Here is a 25,239-nt window from a genome sequence, read left to right as displayed (position 1 = left end):
TAACATTTGACAATGTCTGTATATACCTGTGGCTATCATGAACGGGGAGAGAAATGCTATTACTGTCCGAGTCCATGAATACTGTTAAATAGTTTACAGTAGCACATAGTATTACAGTGATCAAGGCCTAGAACATCACACAGATTTAGATCTGAATCTCTGCATTTCATTGGCTCACAGAGTGCTTGCAGTATGGTAAAGTTTTTCAGGGGAGAGAGTGTTTCCATTTCTTTAGTCTTCTATCTTAATATCACAGCCCTGTCATTTCTTCAACTCTATTTCAAGCAAACATAAAAGTAATTTTATAATCTAAATATTTTATGCCTTTAAATAGAAGATGAATAAATTCAGGAGACTTGGAGAATGTACTGCACACCCAAGAAAAACAGGCTGGCCAGGAGACTAGTTGTCAGGACAACTTTAAAACATTCAAGTAGTAAAACTAAATTAGTTGTAAAGGAAAGCAATTTTACCAGAGAAAATGGGAATTCAAAAATATTAAAAGTAATAACAACTGGAATTGTAGAACTGCTCAGCCATTAAGAGCACTAGCTGCTTTTTGGGAGCCTGTGTGACTACCAGCACCCACATGGCAGTGCACAACTCTCTATAACTGAAATTCCAGGGAGATAACGCCTTCTTGTCTCTGAAGGCACCAGGTATAAACACGTTGCACATACACACACATAAGCAAACATCCAGATGATAGAAATAAGGAAATCTTAAAAAAATTTATAATCATTGTAACTTAGGTCAGTAAGTTCAGTTCCGAAGAAAGCATTCTTGGTATTTTAGGAGTGGGCTGCAAAGAAGGGCAAGAAGAGGGAAGGAGAAAAAAATGCCATAGAAAATGCTACAGCTTTTAGCTTTTCAATAATCACAAAGCAGATTAAGTTTAGGGAAGAAACAAACAAACAAACAAACAAAAAACTAGAGCAATGTTCCTAAGTATGTGAAATCTAAGACTATAAAAACTGTAAGGGTAGGCACGTGGCTCAACAGGAGAGTGTGTGCATGGAAAACACAATCCTAGGCTTGATCCTCAGTGTTACCACACAAACAACAGCAACAAAAACCCTCTACAAAACAGACAGTAATGCAGCTCTTTAAATATAACTGACAATATTAATAAAATAACAAAAGACAGCAATCATCTTTTAAGTATAGACAGTCATTGGACTTAAAGATATAATGGTAAAAAGTTTTATTAAGGACATCTAGGGTTTTAACAAAGTGACAGGGAAATCTGGACCCCAATTTCCATTTAACTATGAGCTGTACAAGGGAAAACTTGGTTTGACACTTTTGTTCTTCCAATGCCTGGAATAAAATCATGCTTGGCCTGAAACAGGGATTCAAATATTTTTCCTCTTCTACTTTCTATCAACTTTTCAAGCCAAAAAAGAAATATAACCATCCTATTTTTTTAGAGTGGTTTATTATGTGGCTATTGTATTACTATCTGTGGTACATTTTCTTACTCTAAAAAATGACTCAAAACAATTCAAAAGATACTTTTCTTCAATCTCCATATATAGATTTTTAAATTTTTATTTTTAAGCCTTCTTAAACTTTACGAAAAGCATATATAAATAAAGGAACAAAGCTTTTCAATATAACTCTGCCTCATTTCCTGCTCATTGCTCTCTAGCAAAAATCTACTTTGCGGCCCAAGGACAATAAAGGCCTCACATTTATCAGTAGAGAAGATTTTTCCCTGGATGTTAAAGAGTTTTCCTAAGGTCACATTGCTGCCATAGCTTCTCTAATAGGCCTGTAAGTACACAGTCAATGATACTTCTTGCTCTTGTACAATCTGTATTGACCTCTGGAGTAATTTATCTCTCCTTCCTCGTGGGTGATTTTATAGTGTAGGACAATATGTGCTATATTTTAAGTAATACAACTGTTTCTTTTAGTAACCTCTGATAACTAGAATACACCACTAAAATTAGTAAATCTACACCATCCTCTTATTCAAAATTAATTTAAAAATTCCACCATCAAGTAAGAACTACTACATACTGCCTCAGTGAACTGCAGAGTCCTACTATTCCTAACACTACTCAGGAGAGCTCATTCCATCACTGCTCATGGCTGGTGGCACAGCAACATTAGCCTTCTTCTGATAAATAAAAAGGGGGGGGGGAAACCCTATGAAATCTCTGTATGGAAAACAATGAATGCTTAGTCTTTCAAATCTGGGTCATCTTTGGTGTTATTATATAATTAGGTGGAAAAATGTATTATAATATATAAATACAATTTTAGTACAACTGTGTTATGTAAAGTTTTCTTCAGATCAACTTATACTTTTAACTTTGTTTTATAAAAAATAAGAAAATGCTCTACAATGACTAAATAAATTCTAGCATACTATATATTTCACAACTGCAATTTGCAAAGCTCTAATGAAATCAAGTATACCGCAAGTTCCAATGTCTACATAAACAAATCTGAGTTATACTCTGGACTTAGCTGTAACACAGCTACCTGACAACTTGAGTTTATAAAACTTGTCATTATAGAAGAGAAAACATTTTTATTCCATTTGTTCCTACTTACTGCTTTCTTTCATATAGAAATGACTAAGCCTAAAAGAACAACTCAAAAATGCTCAAGTACCAACTATGACTGACTCCATTTCTAGCTGTACGCTATGTGCAAGGGACATAAGAGGGCAGCGCCACACAGTTCTCCATCAATACCAAATTCTTTTTAACTAGGTTTAGACAATTTCTATCCAGCACTGTGAACTTATTTCCATCGACTGGACCAGATACTTTCAACTTACCACAACTACTTTCAAACACTCATGATTGGGAAAAAATAACTTACTATCTCGGAGTGTTTCCCAAGCCCATTGATCATTTTTGAAGAAGAGATGACGTTTGATTTCCTCTACACCATTTCTGCCCAATCTCACTTCTCTAAATAGAAAAAGAAGGAGAAAAGTAATTAATCATTTAAAATCTTATTATAACTTAACATAGGTTTCTTTGTGACAGAACTCCAAACCTGAGATCTGTCACCTTAAAAAAAAATCTGTTATCAGCAAAATTTTCAGAAAATGAAGAGCAGGTTGACATTAACAATCTTTTGTTTGTTTGTTTTTGTTTTCGTGACAGGGTTTCTCTGTGTAGCCGTGGCTGTCCTGTACTCACTTTGTAGACCAGGCTGATGTTGAACTCAGAGATTGGCCTGTCTCTGCTTCCCAGTGTGCTGAGATTAAAGGTGTGTGCCACCATGCCCGGATAAGAAAAAGTTTTTAAAAAGAAAAATATATACAGGGGGGATACAAAGTGAATAAACTGTAATTAATAAAAATATAAAAAAGAAAAATATATAAAAGCACAGACTTGTTCCTATTTTCTATTCTTAATGAAAATCCAGATGAACAGAGTTACATAAGTTAAACTGAATGACTTTTTTTGACTGTTTCTAAAGTTTGCAGTAAAGTTATAAACTTTTGTATAAACAACTTTAATTCATTTCAAATTCTACCAAGGATTCCAGAAATACATTCGAAATTTTAATTTCTTTATTTAAAAAAAATCTTCAGCATTTTTAGTAAGTTAAAACCTGATAATGACAAAGTAGGGCATGGGAGAATTACTCTATCTTAATAGTATGTGTAGAGGCCTTGCAAGCCCAAGGTCACCTAGAGTATGGCTGAGACTATAGAGCAGTAACATAACACTTAACTCTGAGTGTACAATGTCCTGGGCATAGTCTGCAGCAGAACAGTGACTCAACTTAAAGTGAACAAAACCAAAATTTGCAACTATCACTAGCCCTTTCGGAAACACTGTGAACTGAAACTTGCCTTCAACTGAAGTGAAAAGAAGAGCTCAGCGCCACATGTCCCCAGCAGAGCTTAATTGGAATGCCATCAAATCCAATTGTTTCAAAAGTCAAAAACACTGTTAGCCATTTCCACTGGCTCTTTCTCAGGCTATATTCTCTAGCACACAGTACTTACCTCACTGTAATTACCACTGCATAATATTTGTCTAGTTTCTAAGAAAACTATGAGGTTACTGAGGCAGAGGCCATGTTACTTGCTAATTTCTATAAGGCTAGCAGCAAACACAGCACAAGACAGCTCCTTATATTAAAATGTAAAAATCTAAAGGTTGTGTCTTTCAGGCTCTAAAGTACAGACTTAAGATAAATTAATTTTAATTAAAGTAAACCGCAAATTGAAATATATTTTAAGTACTAGGCTTCTGTTACCACTTATGTTAGCAATATACAATCAACATTGAATGTAATTTTAAAAAGTCATTTGAGCTGGAGAGATGGCTTAAAGGTTAAGAGCACTGGCTGCTCTTCTAAAGATCCTGAGTTCAATTCCCAGCAACCACATGGTGGCTCACAACAATCTATAATGAGATCTGGTGCCCTCTTCTGGCATGCAGGCGCACGTGAAAGCAGAATACTGTATAAATAAAAAGTTTATTTTTAATTTTTTAAAAAAATTTATGTGTATGAGTGCTCTATCTGCACACACACCTGCATGCCGGAAGAGAGCATTATAGATGGTTGTGAGCTGCTATGTGGTTGCTAGGAATTGAACTCAGGACCTCTAAAAGCGCAGTCAGTGCCCTTAACCACTGAGCCATCTCTCCAGTCCAATAAACAGCTTTTTTTTTTTAAAGGGGGGGGGGGTTGCAATAAATAGAATTAAATCCAAGTTCTTGTGCAAGTACAACACTGAACTAAGAATCCCACTTTCCCAGTCTCTTAAGACCTCAATTCTATTCCAAGCACCACAAACATAAGTATCACAGTAAACTACAAAAATGCATAGAATTTTTGTCCTACTCTTTTGTTTCAAAAACAATACAGTTTATAAGCACTTGTTGCAACTGGGAAACACAACAGCCATAACTATGTCTAGAAGAAAGACACTCCTGGGCACTTGGGAGGCAGAGGCAGCAGGTTTCTGAGTTCAAGGCCCATCTGGTTTACAAAGTGATCTCCTAGACGGCCAGGGCTGTGTGGGAAGAAAAAAAGAAAAGAATCTAAGATTGAATAATTATCAGTCTGATAACTGATCACATTAAAGTACAACAAAAGAAAAAGATTATCTGGCCATCAGCTGACTGCTTATGTGTACTACGCTGACAGCCAGAAAAGATCTCAGAATGCCCTAACTTTGTAACAGGCTTCATTATAATAAATAATTTTCAAAAAGACATCAGCTTTTATATTCTAAAATTTCCACACAAGAGGTCAAGTATGAACTTTAAAAACTGGAAAGCAAAATGAGAATGCCTTACAATTTAAAGAAGTGTATATAAGCTGATGAGATGTCTGTGCATGCCTGACAACCTGGATTTAAGAGGAGACAAGGGCACGAGCAAACAATAATAACAAAAGGAAACTCAGTATCAAAATTATTTACCTGTCAGTAAGGAAGGCACAAATGAGATTTTTTGCCTCTTTTGATATGTCATTATCATCAGGAAAAGTAAGTGAATTTTTATGGTTCATAATTTTACTATAAGTCCCAACCAAAGAATCTGCATAAAAGGGCGTATCACCTGAAAAAATTGACAGGAAAATTATAAACAGAAATACATTTACATCATATTTAAATACATTTAAAATCATATAAAAAATAATCAGTTACCTGTTTTAAAAAAAAGGCCAATAAATATTTGTTAAACTAAATGCATACAATTAATACAGAAAAGTTAACATATCAAAGTTAGCTTATAAACAGCTTTTAAAACAGACAAAGCAGGTTAGAAATCTTGTTTATTTCCTATAAATTAATACTGTTTAATATAATAAGTAATATATGAGAGAAAGCCAAGTGGTGATTTGGGGATAAAAATAGGAGATGCTTAAACAAAACAAAACAGAAATTGGAGAGATGCCTCAGCAGTTAAGAACACTTGTTGCTCTTCTACAGCACTGAAGTTCTACTCGCCACTTTCTTCTGGACTGTGCAAACACCACGCATGCACATGGTACACAAACATGCAGACAAAATAGCCATGCACATAAAATAACCTTAAACATACACACATACACACATCCCAACTAAAATGCCCTCCTTTACTCACCTACAAGCATTTCATATAAAAAGACCCCAACCGACCACCAGTCACACTCTCGTCCGTAGTAGCCATCCCCGCCTTGGGATTTCAATACTTCAGGTGAAATATAATCAGGTGTTCCAACTGCTGTATCACATCGTACCATACCTTCCTAAAAGGAGCAGCAAGCCTGGATTAGAATTAAATCATTTTCAACGGTTTTCTTAATATAACCCAAAGAAGAACTGGGTTATTTAATATCATATAAAAATTGTATATTCACAATAAAGAAATAGTCTAGATATCCATCATTAGACGAACAGAAACAATGCAGTACATAAAAAATGAGACCTTATCCAGCTATATTAAAAAAATGAAATCACAGCCTCTTCAGGGAAATGAATGATCTAGGTCATGTGAAGCAAAGTCAGATTGACAAAGACAAACACATATTTTCTTTCACATGCTGAATCTAGGTTTAAGTTTCTATATAGTGTGTGTGTTTGTGTGTGTGTATACACACACAACTGTGTACAATATCAAGGCAGAAAAGAGACCATGAGAAGATGGCAAAGGGAAAAAGAGCGATAATGAAATACATGTGACATGAGAACAAAAGAGGGGACTATTCAGGAAAGAGGGGGACCAAAAGGGAGGCACAGAGTGTTGCAGATGAGTAAGAACAAAGAATAGTGAATGGAAAAGCACAGTGAAACTCACTTCTGTATGCTAACAAAAAAATATTTTTAAACTATAAACTTGAAAAGCAACCAAAATATCTCAATCAGATACATGCATATAACATAATATATAAATATCAGTAAGTACACAAACTCCTATTTTTGTACTATTTTGTAGCACTGGCCAGATTCCACCATTTCTTCTACTAACTGCCAACATAATGACTACATATTGACTGCAGGGATCAAGTCAAGGTGAATAGACCGAGAGGATTACGCAACAGCATCTTACAGCATATAAATACTTATTTCATTATTTTTTTAACCAAAATATCTGACCAACTTAACTATACTAGGAACTGTGATGAAATATGCAAAAGCTAACTGTACAGATATGAAACGGAGCTCTATGCAAGGCAAAGGGCTTGATGGTGTTAACACAGAGGATCTAATAGTTATTAGATCCACATTTTAATGTTCCTTCCAAAATGATTTACTTTTACCTACTTTATTAATGCAACTGAGTAAATGTTGACACAATAGTTCTCATGTAATGTTTGCTTTTAATCAACATCTTTCAAAATAACTACAAATAACTATTTCTAACTACTGTTATAAAATTAAAACTAATAAATCTTTATGACCAAAGAAAAAAGGCAGCATATTTTCTCTTTCAGCTGTACGTATTTTGTTGTTGTTCTTGTTGTTATTATATAAACAGTGAATGAGCTGGCACTGCAGCACACTCCCAAGTGCTGGGATTAAAAGTGTGTGCCACCGCCACCTGGCTGGTGAGTGAATTCTTAACAGCATTTTCTAGAGAAATACTATCTTGATTAGAAAACAAAATTAGAAGTTTAAAATTAACCTTATTCATCTTCATACAAGTACCAAAATCTGCTAACTTCAAATGTCCAGACTTATCCAGCAACATGTTATCAGGCTTTACATCTCTGAGGAAGAGAAAAACAAACAACAGAGTATTGCTCCAACAGATCAGACACTGATGAAGGCTACGAAGCAGTTACTTCACATCAAGTACCCTAACCTACATGAGGCCACACTCAATCTGCAGAGCTCCTTCCCTACAAGTGCATCAGAACATTCCTTTACTTACTCCTTTTTTTAGGGCACAGTTTCATTTTTATTTATTTATTTTGTTTTTTAAGACTGGGTTTCTCTGTGTAGTCCTGGCTGTCCTGAACTCATTCTGTAGACCAGGCTTGTTTCAAACTCTGCCTCTGCCTCCCAAGTGCTAGGGTTAAAGGCATGCACCACTACCACCCAGCTACAGCTTAATGGTAATAAAATCAGTAACTTCAGAGACAAAGCACAAAAATACATTATTATCTAGACATAAAAGTCAGATAAACCATTATAATAAGAGAGTATATGAATGAACTCATAGAAGCTAATTCATTTTCATTTAGGATCCCAGATATGCAGAACAGCAGCTGCACATAAGACCCAAGAGGTGTTTTCAGAACAAATTAATTACAATGAACATATTTTTAATTATTCACTACTTTAATAAATTGTATTTAAAACAATTAAATCCCAGCCTCAACCCTCTCAGGAGCTACCGGTAGTTAATGTCTGCCTGGGGAAAGAAAGACACTTTCTTCCGTGGTGTTGCCACTGGTAAGTGCTTATGTTCCTGAAAATAATCCCTTAACCTGCAAGCAACCTCAGTTAAAAGCCACAGGGGTGTAAAAAGATAATAAAGTACAAGGGAGATTGGTTGGGTACAGAAAGATCAGTAGTAGTAGTAGGAGGACATGAATGGGTAATGGGTGGTGAATATGATCAAAATACATAATAAAGAGGTATGAAATATAACACATCTATTATGTATAATATAATGTATATGTAATAAAAATGCTTATTATGTAACTTTTGGAAATCTCTTTATAATTTTTACTTTTTAATATGTAATATAAAAGCTATAAAATTAGACTAAGATTATTAAAGAATATATTTATAAGCCGGGCATGGTTAACACATGACTGTAATCATGGCACTCTGGGAGGCTGAGGTAGGCGGATCTTTGTGAGTTCAAGGCCAGTCTTGTCTACAAAGTAAGTCCAGGACAACAAAGGCTACACAGAGAAACCCTGTCTCAAACAAACCAACAAATGGAATATATCTACAACAAGAATAAACTAAATGAGTTAGAATTCTACATGCTATCTGTGCGACAGGGGAGAAAATTAGGTAGGTTGGGAGAAGGACATATTAATCAAGTGATGTTTAAGTTCCCTTTCACTACTCCTTTCAAAAAACAAGAAACTGAAAGCATTGCTATCTTTACCTATGAATAAAACCCATGGAATGGATTGCATCCAATGCGAGAACTACTTCTGCAGTATAGAATCTTGCCCATTTTTCAGGCACATCATAGTTGCTCATCAGGTTTACAAGGTCTCCACCAGGCATGTACTCCATCACCATGTAAAGATACCGGTCATCTTGGAATGCATAAAAAAGCTACAAATTAAAAAAAAAAAAAAAAAAAAAACCATTAGAATGACTTTTGCAATATTTTCTTTTCCTATAAAACCTGACAAATACACTAATATAAGATGCAGGGAAGTAAATGGTTGACTTGCAGGATTAGCTGTAAGTGCAAGCTAATTCTCAGAGCAAGCATAGGACCACAAGAACACTTATACACACCAAAGAGCTATAAACTGAATATCGCAAAGAGGCAACTAGAACCATTTTCTCTTCATAGCCCTCTATACTACATCTCATTTTTTATACTGAGAAGTTTTTTTTTTTTCCTAATAGTTTCAAAAAGGAACACACCTATTTCTTAGGCAAAGAAGTACTGTACTTCTGGTTTTTAACATGCATATAAGAAATTTACTGCTGACTTTACAATGACATCAGAGCTTTGAAGTCTGACAAACTGCATCTCACTCACCCCCCTTCCTCTCAGTTGCCCTCTTCCTCCCACATCTCCCTCCCCTATTCTTAGAATAGGGAGGACCCTCTACCCAGAAACCCCAGTTCATCTAGTCACATGAGGACTGAGTTCAGTTCATCTTCTTCCCCTGTCGCCTGCTAGGGCAGTCCCATCAGAAGGAAATAATCAAAAAGCAGGCCACATAGTCCATGTCAGAGATACCTACCACTCCCCTAACTAGCGGGCCCACATGAAGCCTAAGCTGCCCATCGGCTAATTATAAGTAGAGGACCTAGGTCCGGACCATGCATTGTCCTTGGTTGATGCTTCAGACTCCACAGGACCCTCTGGGCCCTCGATGATTGGCTCTGATGGTCAAATAAAGCAATATTTTAAGTAAACACAAGTTCAGAACAAAACTAAAAGCAAACCCTAGGGAAAACAACACCAGATGTACACAAGCCTTATAAGCCAAAAGATGTCTTAACACCTTCATGTTTTTTTTTAACATGTTTAGTTATAGGCTTATCTTAAATGATTTTCACTTATTTGCCTGTTTATGTTCTCTCTCTCTCTCTGTATGTGTGTGTGCTGATGGTGAGGTCAGAGCATGACACTGGGTGTCATTCTCTATCACTCTGTCTTAGGACACTGAGATGGTTTTCCATTGAACTGTAAACTTGCTGTTCACCTAGCCTGGCCAGTCAATACGTTGTTAGGATCTGCCTGTTTCTGTCCCCCAGCGCTGGGATTATAGGCACATGCAGCTATATTCAAGCTTTTTCTCCCCTTTAATTTTTACTGTATGTGTATGGATCTTGCCTGCAATTAGCCTGTGCACAAAGTGCATGCCTAGTGTCTATGGAGGCCAGAAAAGAGCAACAGATCCCTTGGAACTAGCATTACAGATGTTTGTGAGCTACCATGTGGATGCTTGAAATTAAACCTGGGTCCAATGGCGCTATTAACTGCTGACATGGGTACTGGGGATTTGAACTTAGGTCTTCATGCTCACAAGAACAAATGCTTTTACCCACTGAGCAGTCTCTGCAGTCCCACTTATATTAATTTAAAAACTAAACAGAGACAAATAGCTCAGTTGGTAAAGTACTTGCCTTTACAAATACAAGAACCTAAGTCTGATCCCTAGAACACTTGTGAAAGTGCAGGGTGTGCTGGCATTCACTAGTAATATCAGTGCTGGAAAGATGGAGACAAGATAGTTGGGACTTGCTGGTCAGCCAATATTAAATGGTGTACTCCACACCAATGAGAAATCCTGTTTCAAAGGAAGTAGACAAATGGCACTGAAGATTTTCACCCCACTTCAACAAACGCACACACACCTATGCATACACATACAACAAATGCTCACATATCATTAACTTTAAAAATTCAACTTAGGAGTAAGGATAAGAAAAGAAGTATCATTTCATGATTGACCCACACTAAATGTAAAATTTCTCATTTGAGTGTCATAATTAAAGAAACACTGTTATTCTGGTGATAGTTTACCCTATTTACATACAATGTAATAAGTAAAAATAAACTAAGACATCTAAATTTTAAATTGAAGAATTATGACATATTTAATCTCTGACAGAATACTAAACATCCATTTTCATCAACCAAAGGCAATGCTGTCTCCCTGCTCTCTTGTCCCACACTTACATCATTCAAGAAACAGTCAACAATGTCTAAATGCATTTTTAGTTGTTGCAATTAATATGTGGAAGGAGAAAGAATTGCCAGTAGTGTATTACAGATAGACAACAGGAATGTTGTCAAACATCACAAACACAGCAGTAATTAAAATAATACATAGGATAATTGTGGTGATTTGAATGAGAATGTCACTAAAAGCTCATGTATCCTGAATAGTTGGTTCTCAACTGATGGCCATTTGAACTGGCTTAGGATGTGTGGTTTTGTCAGAAGTATGTCACTGGAAAGCTTTGAGAATTTAATGGCCCCTATCATTTCCAGTTTGTTTAAATCTGCTTTGTGTCTGCAGTTCCAGATGTAAGTTCTCACCTTTCTCCTTCAGCCACCATGTCCACCTGCTGCCACACCTCCCCACCATGACAATATGGACTCATCCCTCTGGAACCATAAGCCCAAGAAAGCCCTTCCTTCTAGGAGATGCCTTAGTTATGGTGTTTTATCACAGAAACAGAAAAGTATCTAGTACAGCAGTTCTTCATAATAAAGAATTATCTAGGGTTAGGTATGGTGAATTTCATCTAGGGTCAAGAATGGTGGCACAGGCCTTTAATGACTAGTGTGAGGTTGGCCACTAATGTTACATTAGTGAAACCTTACCTCAAAACAAACAAAAAGGACAAAAGGACAAAAGCATTACTTAGCACAAAAAAAACTGAAGCTAAATAACCCTGATATAAATAGGCTCCATAAAAATAAAGACTTCAAGTTTAAAATGTGGGGGCTAGAGAGATGATTCAGTGGTTATAAGCACTTGCTGCTCTTGCAGAGGACCTGGATTTGGTTTCAAACACCCACAGGGTAGCTCACAACCATCTTTAACTCTAGTTCCAGGAGACCCGATGTCCTCCTCTGGCCTCATGGGCTCCTGCAAGCATGTGGTACACTTATATACACCCAGGAGCACACATGCACAAAAAAAGTAGTTTTAAAAAAAATGTTACTATATATAAATAAACATTTTCTCAATTTTTTTAATTCCAATTATTAGGATGCTTATTTAGAGTAACCTTTAACATATACTGTAAGTAAATAATAAAATATGTTAGGAACTGGAAATGGTCTAGCTTAGACTTCAAAATTAAAGACAAAAAGAAATGGAGACGCCCTTGTTGCAGCATAAGTAGAACACTCAGAATAATTTAGTGGGGCTTTTGAACCTATCACTTTAGTTCACAATTAAAATAACCAATTAGCCAGGTGTGGCATGTGCCTATTATCTCAGCACTCAGGAAGTAGAAGCAGGAGGATCAGAGTTCAAAGCTATGGTTAGCTACATAGCAAGTGTGAGGTCAAGCAGAAGATCCTGTCTGGATTTAAAAAAAAAACAAAAACAAAAAAAACTTAAAGACAGTTTCATATTTATAAGCAAAGAAATTATGGCCCATGAACTTTAAATAATTTGACCAAAAGCAGTCAATATTTTCTTTGGAGACAGAATCTTGCCTGGAACTCCAGACCCTCAAGCCTCTGCCTCCAGAGTAATGTGGCCATGATGCTATGCTACACCATGTTGACTTTAGGGTATATGTTCCTTGCTACTAAAAACTTCAGGCCAACACAGGATTATTTACTGGCTTAGTGAAACTCAATCTTCTGATTTTCCATTCTTTTATTTCAATAAGAGAGATACATTTGCATGACTTGGCAGTTAGAAAAAGCTAAGAGGACTCATGTTTACACCCACAAAAATATTACTGAAGTTAAGGTAGAAATACTTTCCTTAAAGCAACTTAAATCTTACAAAAGACAATTATTTTGTTCAGACTTTTCTAAACATAATTCAACAAAATAAAGTTTATGACTTTACTAAATTTCTCAGATATGTTTTTACAACCTAGTACAGCATTAAGAAAACAGAATCAGTTGAGCATGGTGGCATACACCTTTAATCCCAGCACGCAGGGAGGCAGAGGCAAGCGGATGGTTATGCATTCGAGGCCAGCCTGGTCTACAAAGCGAGTCCAGGACAGCTAAGGCTATATAGAGAAACCCTGTCTCGAAAAATAAAAGCCAACAAACAAATAAAACAAAGAACGAAGAAGAAAGAAGAAAGAAGAAGGAAGAAGGAAGGAGGAGGAGGAGGAGGAAGAAGACAGTATGAAAACCATACCTGAACAACCCAAGGACTGTTGGCAAAAGCCATGATGTCCCTTTCTTCCCAGAAAAAGGCAGAATCAGATCTCTTAATCATTTCAAATTTGCTGAGAAGCTTCATAGCATATACTTTCCTGGTGGATTTATGCCTTACCTTTAAGATTGAAAACAAAATGTTGGTTAAATTTTAAGTTTCAATGTCTCATTGAACAATTTACATGACTTTAATACTTAATAAGACAGCTATGTTTGTTTCTTCTCTTCTGCTTACTTATCACAATTAGGTAGTATAAAGACTTTACCAGAAGTAATGTTACAAAAACAAACAAACAAACAAAAACAAAAACCACACCTTCTAGTCACTACATTTCCCATAGTCTGCCCCATCATGTATGTTGCCCTGCTTATAAAACTTTATTCCACAGCACGTTACATAGCATAATATCAGGAGCAAAGATTTTTTTTTTTTTTTCCTGTGAAACATGTTTATTGAAATGCTTGGGGAAAACACTTCCCTACTCATTTGGGATCTAACCCAAGGTTTTCATATCTTAAGCAAAAATGCCAAAAACATTTGAAGAAATGGTTTTATGAGAACAATTATATTCCCAAATATTATGTCAAACAGGCAGGTGTTTTGTTTTTCACTTAAAAAAAAAAAAAAAAGAATGAGTAAGGTAACCTACCAATTGAACTTCTCCAAATGCACCTCTGCCGATCACCTTCACTACTTCATAATCTTCAGCTTTCATCCGTAAATCTCTAATTTTATTTATTGTGTCTTTATCTGTATAAAAATATAATTAAGTCACTAAAGCATTATAATGAACACTACTTATTTTACAATCAAACTATCAAAAAACACAATAAATAAAAAAGAAAACACTTCATTACAAATTAGGGTTGGGATGTAGGTCAGTGGTGAAATGCTCACCTCATGAAGCCCTGGGTTTAAGCCCCAGCACTTTATCACTTGAAATATTGATACATATGAAATTATAAAATAGAAAAATACGTAATATGCTAAGATTGTTTCAAATAAATTCTGTAATAGTTCACTATCATACCAAGTGATTTTATAAAAATCTAATGACATTAAGTTTTAAACACAAAAACTGCTATCTCATCATGTATGTTGCCGTATTTATAAAACTTTATTCCACAGCAATTTATTTTATTTTTTAAAAAATGTATCTCAAACATCGAAGGTTTCTGTGGTTCTGGGGGTCAAACCAGGGCTCTGTCTATGCTAGGCAAATATATTTACCAACAACCACATTCCCAAGCATTAATAATAGTAGTTAATTTATTTCTGGTATTTAAAGTAAATATCAGATTTTATTTAGAAAATATAGGTAGATGTTTTGTATATCAATGAAGTAAAATTGTTTATATAAATCACTTCTTATGGTCCTTTTAAAAAGATAAAAATTCTGGCTAGTTTGAGGCCAGCCTGGTCTACAGATAGTTCCAGGACAGCCAGAGCCAAAAAAACCCTGTCCTGGGGGAGAAAAAAGGGAGGGAGGGAGGGAGGGAGGGAGGGAGGGGAAAGAAAGAGAAAGAAGAAGGAAGGAAGGAAGAAAGAAGAAGAAAGAAAGAAAGAAAGAAAGAAAGAAAGAAAGAAAGAAAGAAAGAGAAACAAGAAAGAAAAGAAAGAAAGAAAAAGGAAAGGAAAGGAAAGAAAAGGGAAAGAGGAAAGGAAAGAAAAAAGGAAAGGAAAAGAAAAAATACAAACTCAATATCAAAGACACATATACTAAGGAATTAAAATAAAATTTCTAGCTGGCAATCTTTGTACTTTTGGTATTAATCTTAAACTTTAAAAACATGCAGTAGGGAATCACTGTAATTATTTATATAAACCTGTCATGCTGACAATCATTTACAAATGATTTACAGATGACAATCATTTACAAATCCCAACTGGACAGATAGTCTAGCTATCTATCCTAATTTGGTCATAGTTTAAAACAGGACTATTTTAATCCATATGGGTCAACACTGGTATGAGATTGCATAGAAAAGCTTCACATTTCAGTGTTGTCCACACACATTAAAAAAGACTGCAGTTGCATGATTCACTTCCTGCAGTGAGTCTAAGAGTGTCTTGTGGGAGGGGGGCCTGCCCCGCCTTAGCTGGGGGCCACTTTCCAGCCGACATCAAAGGCACAGACACTAAAGGCTTGAACTCTGTTTCCTACTGTATTTCCCCATGCACCCTACAAGGGTGGGCACCTGGTGTTCTGCTGCTCCAGCACCTGGAGAGCAACAGATGCTTCTGGGACATTGCCAGGGGCTGTGTTGGCCATCCAAGGTATCATTTTTTTTCCCCCAGACAGGGTCTCACTATATATCCTTGACTGGCCTGAAATTCACCATGTAAGCCAAGCTGGCTTTGAATTTAGAGATTTCCTGCCTGTGTTTCCGAATAGTAGGATTACATGCATGTACCATCACACCCAGCTGAGGGCACCACCTTGAACAAAAGCCAATAATAAAACTAAATCTTAAACAGAAGAAAAAAGAAAAAAGGACCATTAAAGTTCCAGTTCCTGTTGAAATGTATGTTCAAACTTAAGTATTTGTTTAAGTTATTACCAACAGACATATGCAATGTTAATAAATTTCTTTACAAGGATAAATATATGTAATAATTTCCTAGGCACAGCACTGCGAAACCTACTACAAAGTTAAGATTAATATTCAACTAATTTATTAAACAAATATTTGTATTTACATCAGGTTCTAAAGTAATCACTAGAGATAAGGAAAGGTAATACTGTTACTCCTTTTAAGTAGTTAAGTTCTAGTAAATGAAACAACGAAAAACCTCATTTAAAGGCCTGGTGGGTGGTATTGCACATCTCTAAATCCAGCAGTAGGGAGACAGAAGCAGGAGAATCTCCGAGCTCAAGGCCAGCCTCCTTTACAAAGAAGTTCCAGGACAGCCACAGTTAAAAATCAAATTCAAAACAGTTTAAAATAAAAGAGATAAGCATGGTGGTTTTCGAGTACTAAGAGGATAACCAATTAACCTTGGAAAAAGAGGACTAGAACTTTTTAGGAAAACACCAGAAATACATTTAAAATGAAAATTAGCTGTTAGCCATGGGAGATCATGAAAACAGAACATTTAATGATGGAACAGTGGAGCTGTCCACACAAGGGCTCTGCTGCTAGACTAGTATATTTGCGGTAAAGTGGCAGCAGAGGCTGGAGCGTCTCAGCCTGGTTAGGGAGCCTGAACGTAGCCTTTAAGTCAGTAGTTAGAAAACTATTATTTGCTAGGCACAGTGACACACACCTTTAATAGCACTCCAGAGGCAGAGGCAGGTCTCTGAGTTCAAGGCTACTTGATCTACACATCCAGCCAAAAATGAATGAATGAAAAGAAAGGAAGAAGGAAGGAAGGAAGGAAGGAAGGAAGGAAGGAAGGAAGGAAGGAAGGAAGGGAAGAGAAGAGGAAGGAAGGGAAGAAGAAGAAGGAGGAGGAGGAGGAGGAGGAGGAGGAGAGTAGTAAGCGAGCAATCAAGCAAAAAAACTATCACTTAATAACAGGAAGCCCCCCCCCCCCATTACAGGTTTAGGCAGCTCAATGTATAAAATCAAGGCAAATAAAAACCACTAGCATGGGTTGGAAGTTGTGTAAAAAACAAAACAAAACACTAAGGTAAATAAGCATAATCAAATCTATACTTCAGCTACTCTGAAAAACGTTAACAATAAAATCAGTAAAGTAAGTCAAAACTGGAGTGGATAACTTTAAGAACATTTTAACATTCTACATGGAAAAAAAAAAAAAAACTAAACTGGGATTGTGTGTTAGAATGGCCAGGGACATGAAAAACTATCTAAGGCTCTAGTTACATAGTTTTGAACCACAGACACTTGCAAAGTCTTGAAGAAGCTGGAAGCCAAAATATTTGAAATCAATAGGTCCTCCTGGTTCCTTAATGTTAATTTGTCTTAGCACGCTACCAGGTGTAAAGGACTGCTGGCCAACAGCTTTGAGTCAAGCTCAGTTTTCAATGGCTCTAGCTTCCCTAGATGGATTCACCAAGGGATCAATATAGAATTAAGTACAGATAACAGTGAAGTTCAAACTGCAGACTTTAGTTTTTCAGCTGGGACTATTTATGCACCTTATCTTGGGATTTAAACCTCAGCAAGGCACTCCCTGACAGAGAAATGCTATTTATGACTCCACTCCTTTGAAGTAGACCACAGTGCACACACTAGAAGATTTTCCCAAGCCTAACTTAGATGACTGGATGTTACTGCATCTGTAAACTCTATCAACGGGAAACTTAGGCTGCATCTTCATTGTAATTTCCCTAACAATCAAGAAACAACCAGTATGATTCCCATTTGTTTTACATGGCACAACACCTTCCTATTTTTATTTATTTTTTTGGGCAGAGGCAGGTTGACATAGGGTTTCCACAATGTAGCCCTAGCTCTCTTAGAACTCACTATGTAGAACACATTGGCCTGGAATTCAAGAAACCCAATCTTCTTGTCTTGGTCTCCCCAAGTGCTAGGATTAAAGGCATGCCCCACTACACTTGGCTGTTCCTAATATCAATTCTGTGTTTTCTAACATAGTTGCTTGGTAACAATCCAAGATAAGTTAATCCCTCTCACACTATTAGTCATTTATACTCCCCTTTATATATAAATAATTTTCAGGGACTCTATACTTACATTATGCTAACACAGAACATACTAAATAAAACATGACTATTATTTCTCATTACCAGCATAAGATCAGACATAACAATTCCAATTAACATCAAAATACAAAAATTAGAGCAGGAAAAAAATAAGGATTAGATGAACACAGTGATTTTTCTCCCTACTATCATTCCATAATAGTACTAAGAAAAATGGAGGTGGGGGGGGTTGTATAGTTTCTCATAATGTAGCAAGTTACAAAGAAATCAGATTGAGGAAAGAATTATGGATACCATATGTAAGACAAGTATTCACTCAGAGTCACTAAGTAGTTATTATTCTTTTTTCATTTTTTTCATTAATTATATATCTTGATCATAGGCCCCTCCCTCCTCTCCTTCCAGTCCCAACCTCCCTCTCTCATATTCCTCAGAATAGGGGAGTCCCCTTACCCTGATACCCCAGCTCATCTATTCACATGAGGACTGAGTTCATCGTCCTCCCCTGTGGCCTGCTAGGGCAGTGATCAAAAAGCAGGAAACATAGTCCATGTCAGAGATATCCAGCACTCCCCTAACTAATGGGCCCACATGAAGCCTAAGATGCCCATCGGCTACAAGTAGAGGACCTGGGTCCAGACCATGAATTGTCATTGGTTGGTTCTTCAGACTCCATAGGACCCTCTGGGCCCTGGTTGATCGACTCTGGTGGGACATTAGGTATGTACTCATTTATAAGTGGATTTTAGTCATATAGTACAGGATAGACATACTACAATATGCACAGACTCCAAGAAGATAAGTAGGAAGAAGGACCCAAGGAAGGATGCATAAATTTCATTCTAGAGCAGTGATTCTCAAGCTGTGGGTCACAACCTCTTTGGGAGTCGAACTACCTTTCAAAGAGGTTGCCTAATGCCATGGGAAAACAAATATTTACATGATGATTTCTAACAACAGCAAAATTTCAGTTATGAAGTAGCAATGAAAATAATTTTATGGTTGGGGTCACCCACAACATGAGGAACTGTATTAAAGGGTCACAGCAAAACAAAACAAGAAACAAAGAAAAAAACTGAGCAAGACAGTGTTCCAATAAAGTTGTTATTTATAGAGCTGAAATCTGGATTTCATATTACTTTACATCATGATATATTATTCCTCCTCCTCTAACTTTTTCAATTGTTAAAAATGTAAAAATTACCCTTAGCTTAGGCTTTAAGAACAGCAGGTTCTCATCTGAGGACACCACTTCTCCCTGCAGCTCTTACTGTCCCATCTCTCTTAGATTCCTGGTCCCTAAGCAGAATAGGTAAAGCCAGCTGCCATCTCCACACACAACCTCTCACTGTGGCTGTGAATCTGACTCTCAGGTCACCTAGACAATTTTTTTTAGTTTACTGATTTCTTCAACATTCACCTGTTTTAATTCTTAGAGGCTTCACTCTCTTGCATTCTTCTGCTGCTCTCAGTTCAGCAAAACTACAACCCTATTTAAATCCAACTCACCAGTTATTCTATGTTAGCACTTTTACAGCTTGACATGTCTAGATAAACATACAACTACCTTTCTTATTTAAACTCATAATCATTCATATCAAGCTAGTTTTAATTCTGTTTATCAATCATGTAGATCCTTAACCTACTTTCAATATACACTCTAATTTCTAACATTCGCCCACTCCACAAGATAGTATGTACTGGCTAGTTTTATGTAAACTTGACATACATAACTAGAATCATTTGAAAAGTGGTAACTTCAAGTAAGAAAAGGTCTCCATCAAACGAGCCCTTGAGCAAGCCTGTGGGACATTTTATTGATGGATACTGATGTAGAAAGGCCTAGTTTCACTGTTTGTGCTGCCACCCTGGGGTTACTGGTCCTAGGTGATGTAAGAAAGCAGGCTGTGCAGCCAGTGAGGAAAAATCCAGTAAGATATAGTCCTCATTGCCTCTGCTCAGTCCCTGCTTCCGGGTACCTGCCCTGAGCTCTGTCAACGATGGACTGTGATGGGAACTGTGAGCTGAAAAAAACCCTTCCCTGTCCATGTTGTTTTTGATCTTGATGTTTTACCACAACAATAGAAAGCCAAAGTAAGACACTATAGACAATATATTTCACATTTTTGTGTTTTTTCTCTTACATCTCCCACAAACTTCCTACTGATTTTCACTCACATTGAAATTCTTACTGGTAGCCTATGGCAGTTCAATATCCAAGTGGGTTCCATAGTAATGGGAACAGGGACTATCTCTGACATGAACTGATTGGCGCGCTCTTTGATCACCTCCCCCTGAGGGGGGGCGCAGCCTTACCAGGACACAGAGGAAGACAATGCAGCCATTCCTGATGAGACCTGACAGACTAGGATCAAAAGGAAGGGGAGGAAGACCTCCCCTATCAGTGGATTTTGGGAAGGGCATGCATGGAGAACGAAGGGGAGGTAGAGGGCGCTACGGGGGGGGGGGGGGATACAAAGTGAATAAAATATAATTAATAAAAAATTTTTTAAAAAAGAAAATCTTACTGGTTAATATGCTGAAACAAAATCATGCATATATGCATGTATGCTGAATATATATATTCACTTTCTAGCATGTGTATACGTACGTATTTGAGCTTTTCACCTCTAACAATACAGTTTTCCTATCTTTTTTTTTTTTAGACAAGGTTTCTGTGTGTAGCCGTGGCTATCCTAAAATCACTCTGTAGAACATGCTGGCCTCAAACGCACAGAGATCCACCTCCCTCTGCCTCCTGCCTTTATTAATATATTAATATGATAATGTACACTGATTTTTGTACTGCTGACGGGAACCTCTTATTTGTGATTTTTATTTATCAGTACATATGATTTGTTAAAATTCTGTTGTATTAATATTAATTACTCTTTTTTGCATTTTTCTAGTTTATATTCCAAATAAGCTATACAAATTAAAACTTAAATTTAAAAGTTCACTATCAATTTTTACTTTGACTTGGCTTCCCTTATTTCTCTTCTAGCTAATGTTTCTATTTATAAAATGCAAAACAGATATACTTAATATTAAAAAAAGCAAAGCAGTAAAATTAAATTGGATATGGTGGCTCACACAGAATGCTAGCTTTCAGGAGGGTGAGGCAGGGCACCACTGTGAGTTCAAGGTAATCTTTGGCAGTAGTTTGAAACAAAGAAAACCAAACAGAAAAGAAGAGCAGGTCCACCCCCCCCCCGCAACATCTGTCATCCTATTTATCAAAATTATACTCTACCCTCTACCAACAAATAAGCAGTAGTCCATCTTTTGTTATTTCACTATGTTATCAAGTACAGGGATAAACAAACATAAATTAACAAAATTGTCCAATCCTTTCAGTGCAATACAAAAAAGTTAGCAACAATTTTATATTCAAAATTTCCAATTCAAAGAGATGGGGGTATAGTATAGCTCAATGATAGAGTACTTGAATGTGCCAAGTCCTGGGTTGAATTTTCACCACCAAGGGAAAAAATGATTCCCAAATCAGAATTTGGTGATAAACTCCAAGATAAAATTAAAACTGATTTTGAAGAAAAATCTGACAAATTACAAAATAGCTAAATAAAACTCTATGTAGAATAATAAAAAGAAATTACAACAGAGAAAAAAAAAACACAACTACTTTATATGACCACATGAAGGCTCAGGTACAAAAATAAATGTGATGGGAAGGACTTTATAATCTACTTCTTACTGCTAAGCTTTTAAATTACAAACTATTTTAACTTAATCTTTTTTTTTTAGGTTTCTCGAGACAGGGTTTCTCTGTGTAGCCTTGGCTGTCCTGGAACTCACTCTATAGACCGGGCTGGCCTCAAACTCAGAGATCTGCCTTGCCCCTGCTCTCGAATGCTGGGATTAAAGAAATGCGCCACCACTGCCCGGCTAACTTAATCATATTTTTAAGTAATTTCAAAATCTAAAATAAACTTTTAGAAAAGAGCATCTGCCAGCACAAATAAAACACCTGTCATAGAGAAAATCCTTTCATTTTATGATGGGTTGTCATAGATAATCAATTTTTACCTTTGGGTTTCCAACTGTAATAACTAATAATTCTTTTGTAAACAAAGTAGAGATCAAAGAAATATAATATTAAAATTTGAATATGCACATACATGCATTTTAAAATATATATATTTATTTTGGCTATTTACTTTTTCATTCCATTTTCCACAGATTACTTTGTACACTTTTTCTAAGCACCTAAACTAGCTTCTACAATTTCATTCTTAAGGTGTCTTGTTAGGGCAGCAGTTAGTGTCAGCCTTTGTATTAATATTACATAGAATTCATTGATAAGATAGTAAGAATGTAACAGAAGGGGAAAGGAGGCTTGAATCATCTGATATATAGTTACATGCACAGTAACTCTAAAGAAAGTACTTACATCTGCTTAGAAAGTTGTCAATATTTTTATTTTTTCTTAAGGCAGGAAAATCCAAATCATAAACCAAAGCATCCAATCCATCCTGAAGAAACAAACAGGAAGAGTTAGCACAACAGAATATTTTCTGGTTTGAATATTTATATCCTTTCTTCAATTTAGCTTGTGTTAATTCAACACCCTTTACAAGGTTATATAAGTAATAGGGAGGGAAAAGGTTCTATTTTTTTTAAATTTTATATACACATTTTCTTTTACACTTTCTAAATCTTCCTGTCAGTGGAGCAGGAAAATCACCAGACTGACTTCATGTGATTATGATTCATATTCTCTCTTTACAAAGACATGAAATTTTACATTCCACTTACCCTTACTTCTAAATGTATCTTCATTCCCAGGTGTTCAGCATAAACTTGTATCTGTGACTATAAATGTTTTACAGAGTAATAGCTACATAACATTTAATGAAGCATAAAATTTAAACTAAATCATACATAAATATGCAAGGTGTATACATATTTAATTATAAAAACATATTAAGTGTTCACAGGCCTCACTTTTCTCTTTAAAGCACCTTCTAAGACAACAAACAGGAGAAGAGGAATACAAGGTTTTTTGCTTTTCAAGACTAGACATTTAAATATATAAGCAAGTGCTGGGCAATGTGAAGATGTAGCAACCAAGAGAAAGCTTGTACTGAGACTGTATCTTGCTATATGTTACAGTAGAAGGCATGGTCAGGTAATCCTAAAATGTCTTCATCACAAAGAGTTGCTCTTTTTGTCGATGCGGTTAATGTACGATAAGAGATGTAGAGAACAATTATTTTGGATCATCTTAATAAAGTGATGAATTCCAGATATGTCACAGTATTTTCAAGCTTAAAAAAAAAATCGAATAATTACACTCCAAAGAAAAACACACTTGTACTTACATGCTACTAAGATAAATCACATAACCTTTTTGAGCCTGTTTTCTTGTCAGTAAAATGAGAATTAGTAGCTACCTATATATCCAGAACTTGTATCAGATTAGTGAGACTAGGTTAAGCATATAAAATCCTGAATATTGCCATTTTTATTATGTTTGTATTTTGTCTCCCTATTGCTAGGAATAACAAATTATACATTTTAGTTATGTGGTTATAAAAATCTTAAGAGTAAATTCAGATCATGATGCTAAATTCCCGTATGCAGGATTTCCATCTGCCTTTTGCTACATCTCTGAGCTTGGTGATGTACTTATTACTGAAAATCTGGCCACTTCCACTAGCTCACGAGATGTCTGGACCTAACATCAAATTTTTAGCTCTATAATAAGACAGGATGATCTATATTTTTCAGTACCACCCACAGGCATAACCCAAGGTGATTTAAGTAAAGAAATAAAATTAACAGAAACATATTCTAGTGTAATCAAAGCATATGCCAAATAAGGTTAAGGTAAATTAAGACACTAGAGTCAAAAAGAGGGGTTCAGGCTTCCACTTTCATATAGTAGAAAAGCTGTACAATACAAGCAATGTGAATATTCAGCCATAAATTAGGGCAAGAAATCCTGGTTGCAGAGATAGCTCAGTGGTTAAGAGCATTTGCTCTCTTCCAGAAGACCTGAGTTTGATTCCCAGCACCTGTATCAGGTATGTCACTCCAGGGGTCCTGATACCTTCTTCTGGTCTCTGGCTACACACACGGTACATATACACATAAACAGAAGTAAATTTAAAAAATTAAAAATGATGATGAATTCTGCATTTATTTATTTCTTTTTCTTTTAATTGTTTTGTTTTTGTCTTTGTTTTGAGACAGGGTTTCTCTCTGTAGCCCTTGCTGTCCTGGACTCACATCATGCTGGCCTCCAACTCACAGAGATCCACCTGCCTCTACCTCCCTGAGTGCTGGGATTACAGGTACGTGCTACCACCGCCCAGATGAATTCTGCAGTTTTTAAAAAGGTCGTATTATAATCATTTATAAATCAAGTCTTCTCTTCTGTTAAAAAAATTGTCTCTCAGACTTCAGACGGTAGTCAAAAAGTAAATATAAAATACCTATCAACTATTTTAAGTAGGGTCTACATAAACAGAAAGGACTGTCTAATTTTGAGGGCTTTAAAAAAGGGAAATATGAGAGCTGAAACATAAAGATAAAACCTAGCATGAGTAAGATGAAGACAAGGTAACGCAAGGAAGAAAAGTGATGAGTTAAAAGAGAGTGCTCCTGACTAGAAAGGGTAAAAAGACATGCAGGAGGTAAAACTGTAAAAAATGGGTTAGGGGACATTAAAGTATGATATACCAACTAGGAATTTGGATGTTTTATCTTCCAATACCCATTTGGAAACAAGAGTTTAGAAGGAAGGAAGAGAGTGGTATATGACATCTTTAATTTAGTAGTCTGGCAATAAAATAAGATGATGAATTAGAACTAAAAGACAGGTGGAAAAGGAGCAATTAGGAGGATATTATAAAATACAGGCACAACTAGATAAAGACTGGACTAAACATTAAAACTGAGTGGAGATAAGAAGCAAAAGAATTTTATGAATAACTAACAAGGGGCAGGATGAACTGAGAATGATTACATGTATTTAAGAATGTTTATACTGTATCTTCTAGCCACCTATAAGGGTGGCTTAAAAACAGGAAAAGATGTTTTGGACATACTAAATTTAAGGTACCCAATGAGCTTAAGTTATGGAT

General features: G+C 36.1%; 1 protein-coding gene across 2 annotated transcripts in view; it reads right to left on the bottom strand.

The window, feature by feature from the left end:
- The window catches only part of Rock1 (Rho associated coiled-coil containing protein kinase 1), a 97,646-nt gene that overhangs the window by 52,047 nt on the left and 20,360 nt on the right, over nucleotides 1-25,239 (bottom strand). For both annotated transcript variants that reach the window (XM_055625470.1, XM_055625471.1), the window contains exons 2-9: nucleotides 22,542-22,623; nucleotides 14,144-14,244; nucleotides 13,474-13,611; nucleotides 9,042-9,217; nucleotides 7,599-7,683; nucleotides 6,078-6,222; nucleotides 5,411-5,549; nucleotides 2,839-2,930 (exon numbers count right to left, since the gene is read on the bottom strand). In XM_055625470.1, coding sequence (XP_055481445.1) covers nucleotides 2,839-2,930; nucleotides 5,411-5,549; nucleotides 6,078-6,222; nucleotides 7,599-7,683; nucleotides 9,042-9,217; nucleotides 13,474-13,611; nucleotides 14,144-14,244; nucleotides 22,542-22,623 — 958 coding nt within the window. The remainder of the gene's footprint in view (nucleotides 1-2,838; nucleotides 2,931-5,410; nucleotides 5,550-6,077; nucleotides 6,223-7,598; nucleotides 7,684-9,041; nucleotides 9,218-13,473; nucleotides 13,612-14,143; nucleotides 14,245-22,541; nucleotides 22,624-25,239) is intronic.

The sequence above is a fragment of the Psammomys obesus genome, unplaced genomic scaffold (genome assembly GCF_907164565.1).
Source record: "Psammomys obesus unplaced genomic scaffold, mPsaObe1.curated_primary_1811, whole genome shotgun sequence".
In the NCBI taxonomy this organism is placed as follows: domain Eukaryota; kingdom Metazoa; phylum Chordata; class Mammalia; order Rodentia; family Muridae; genus Psammomys; species Psammomys obesus.
Note: the sequence above shows the minus strand (reverse complement) of the source record. Positions and strands in the feature narration are given on the sequence as shown.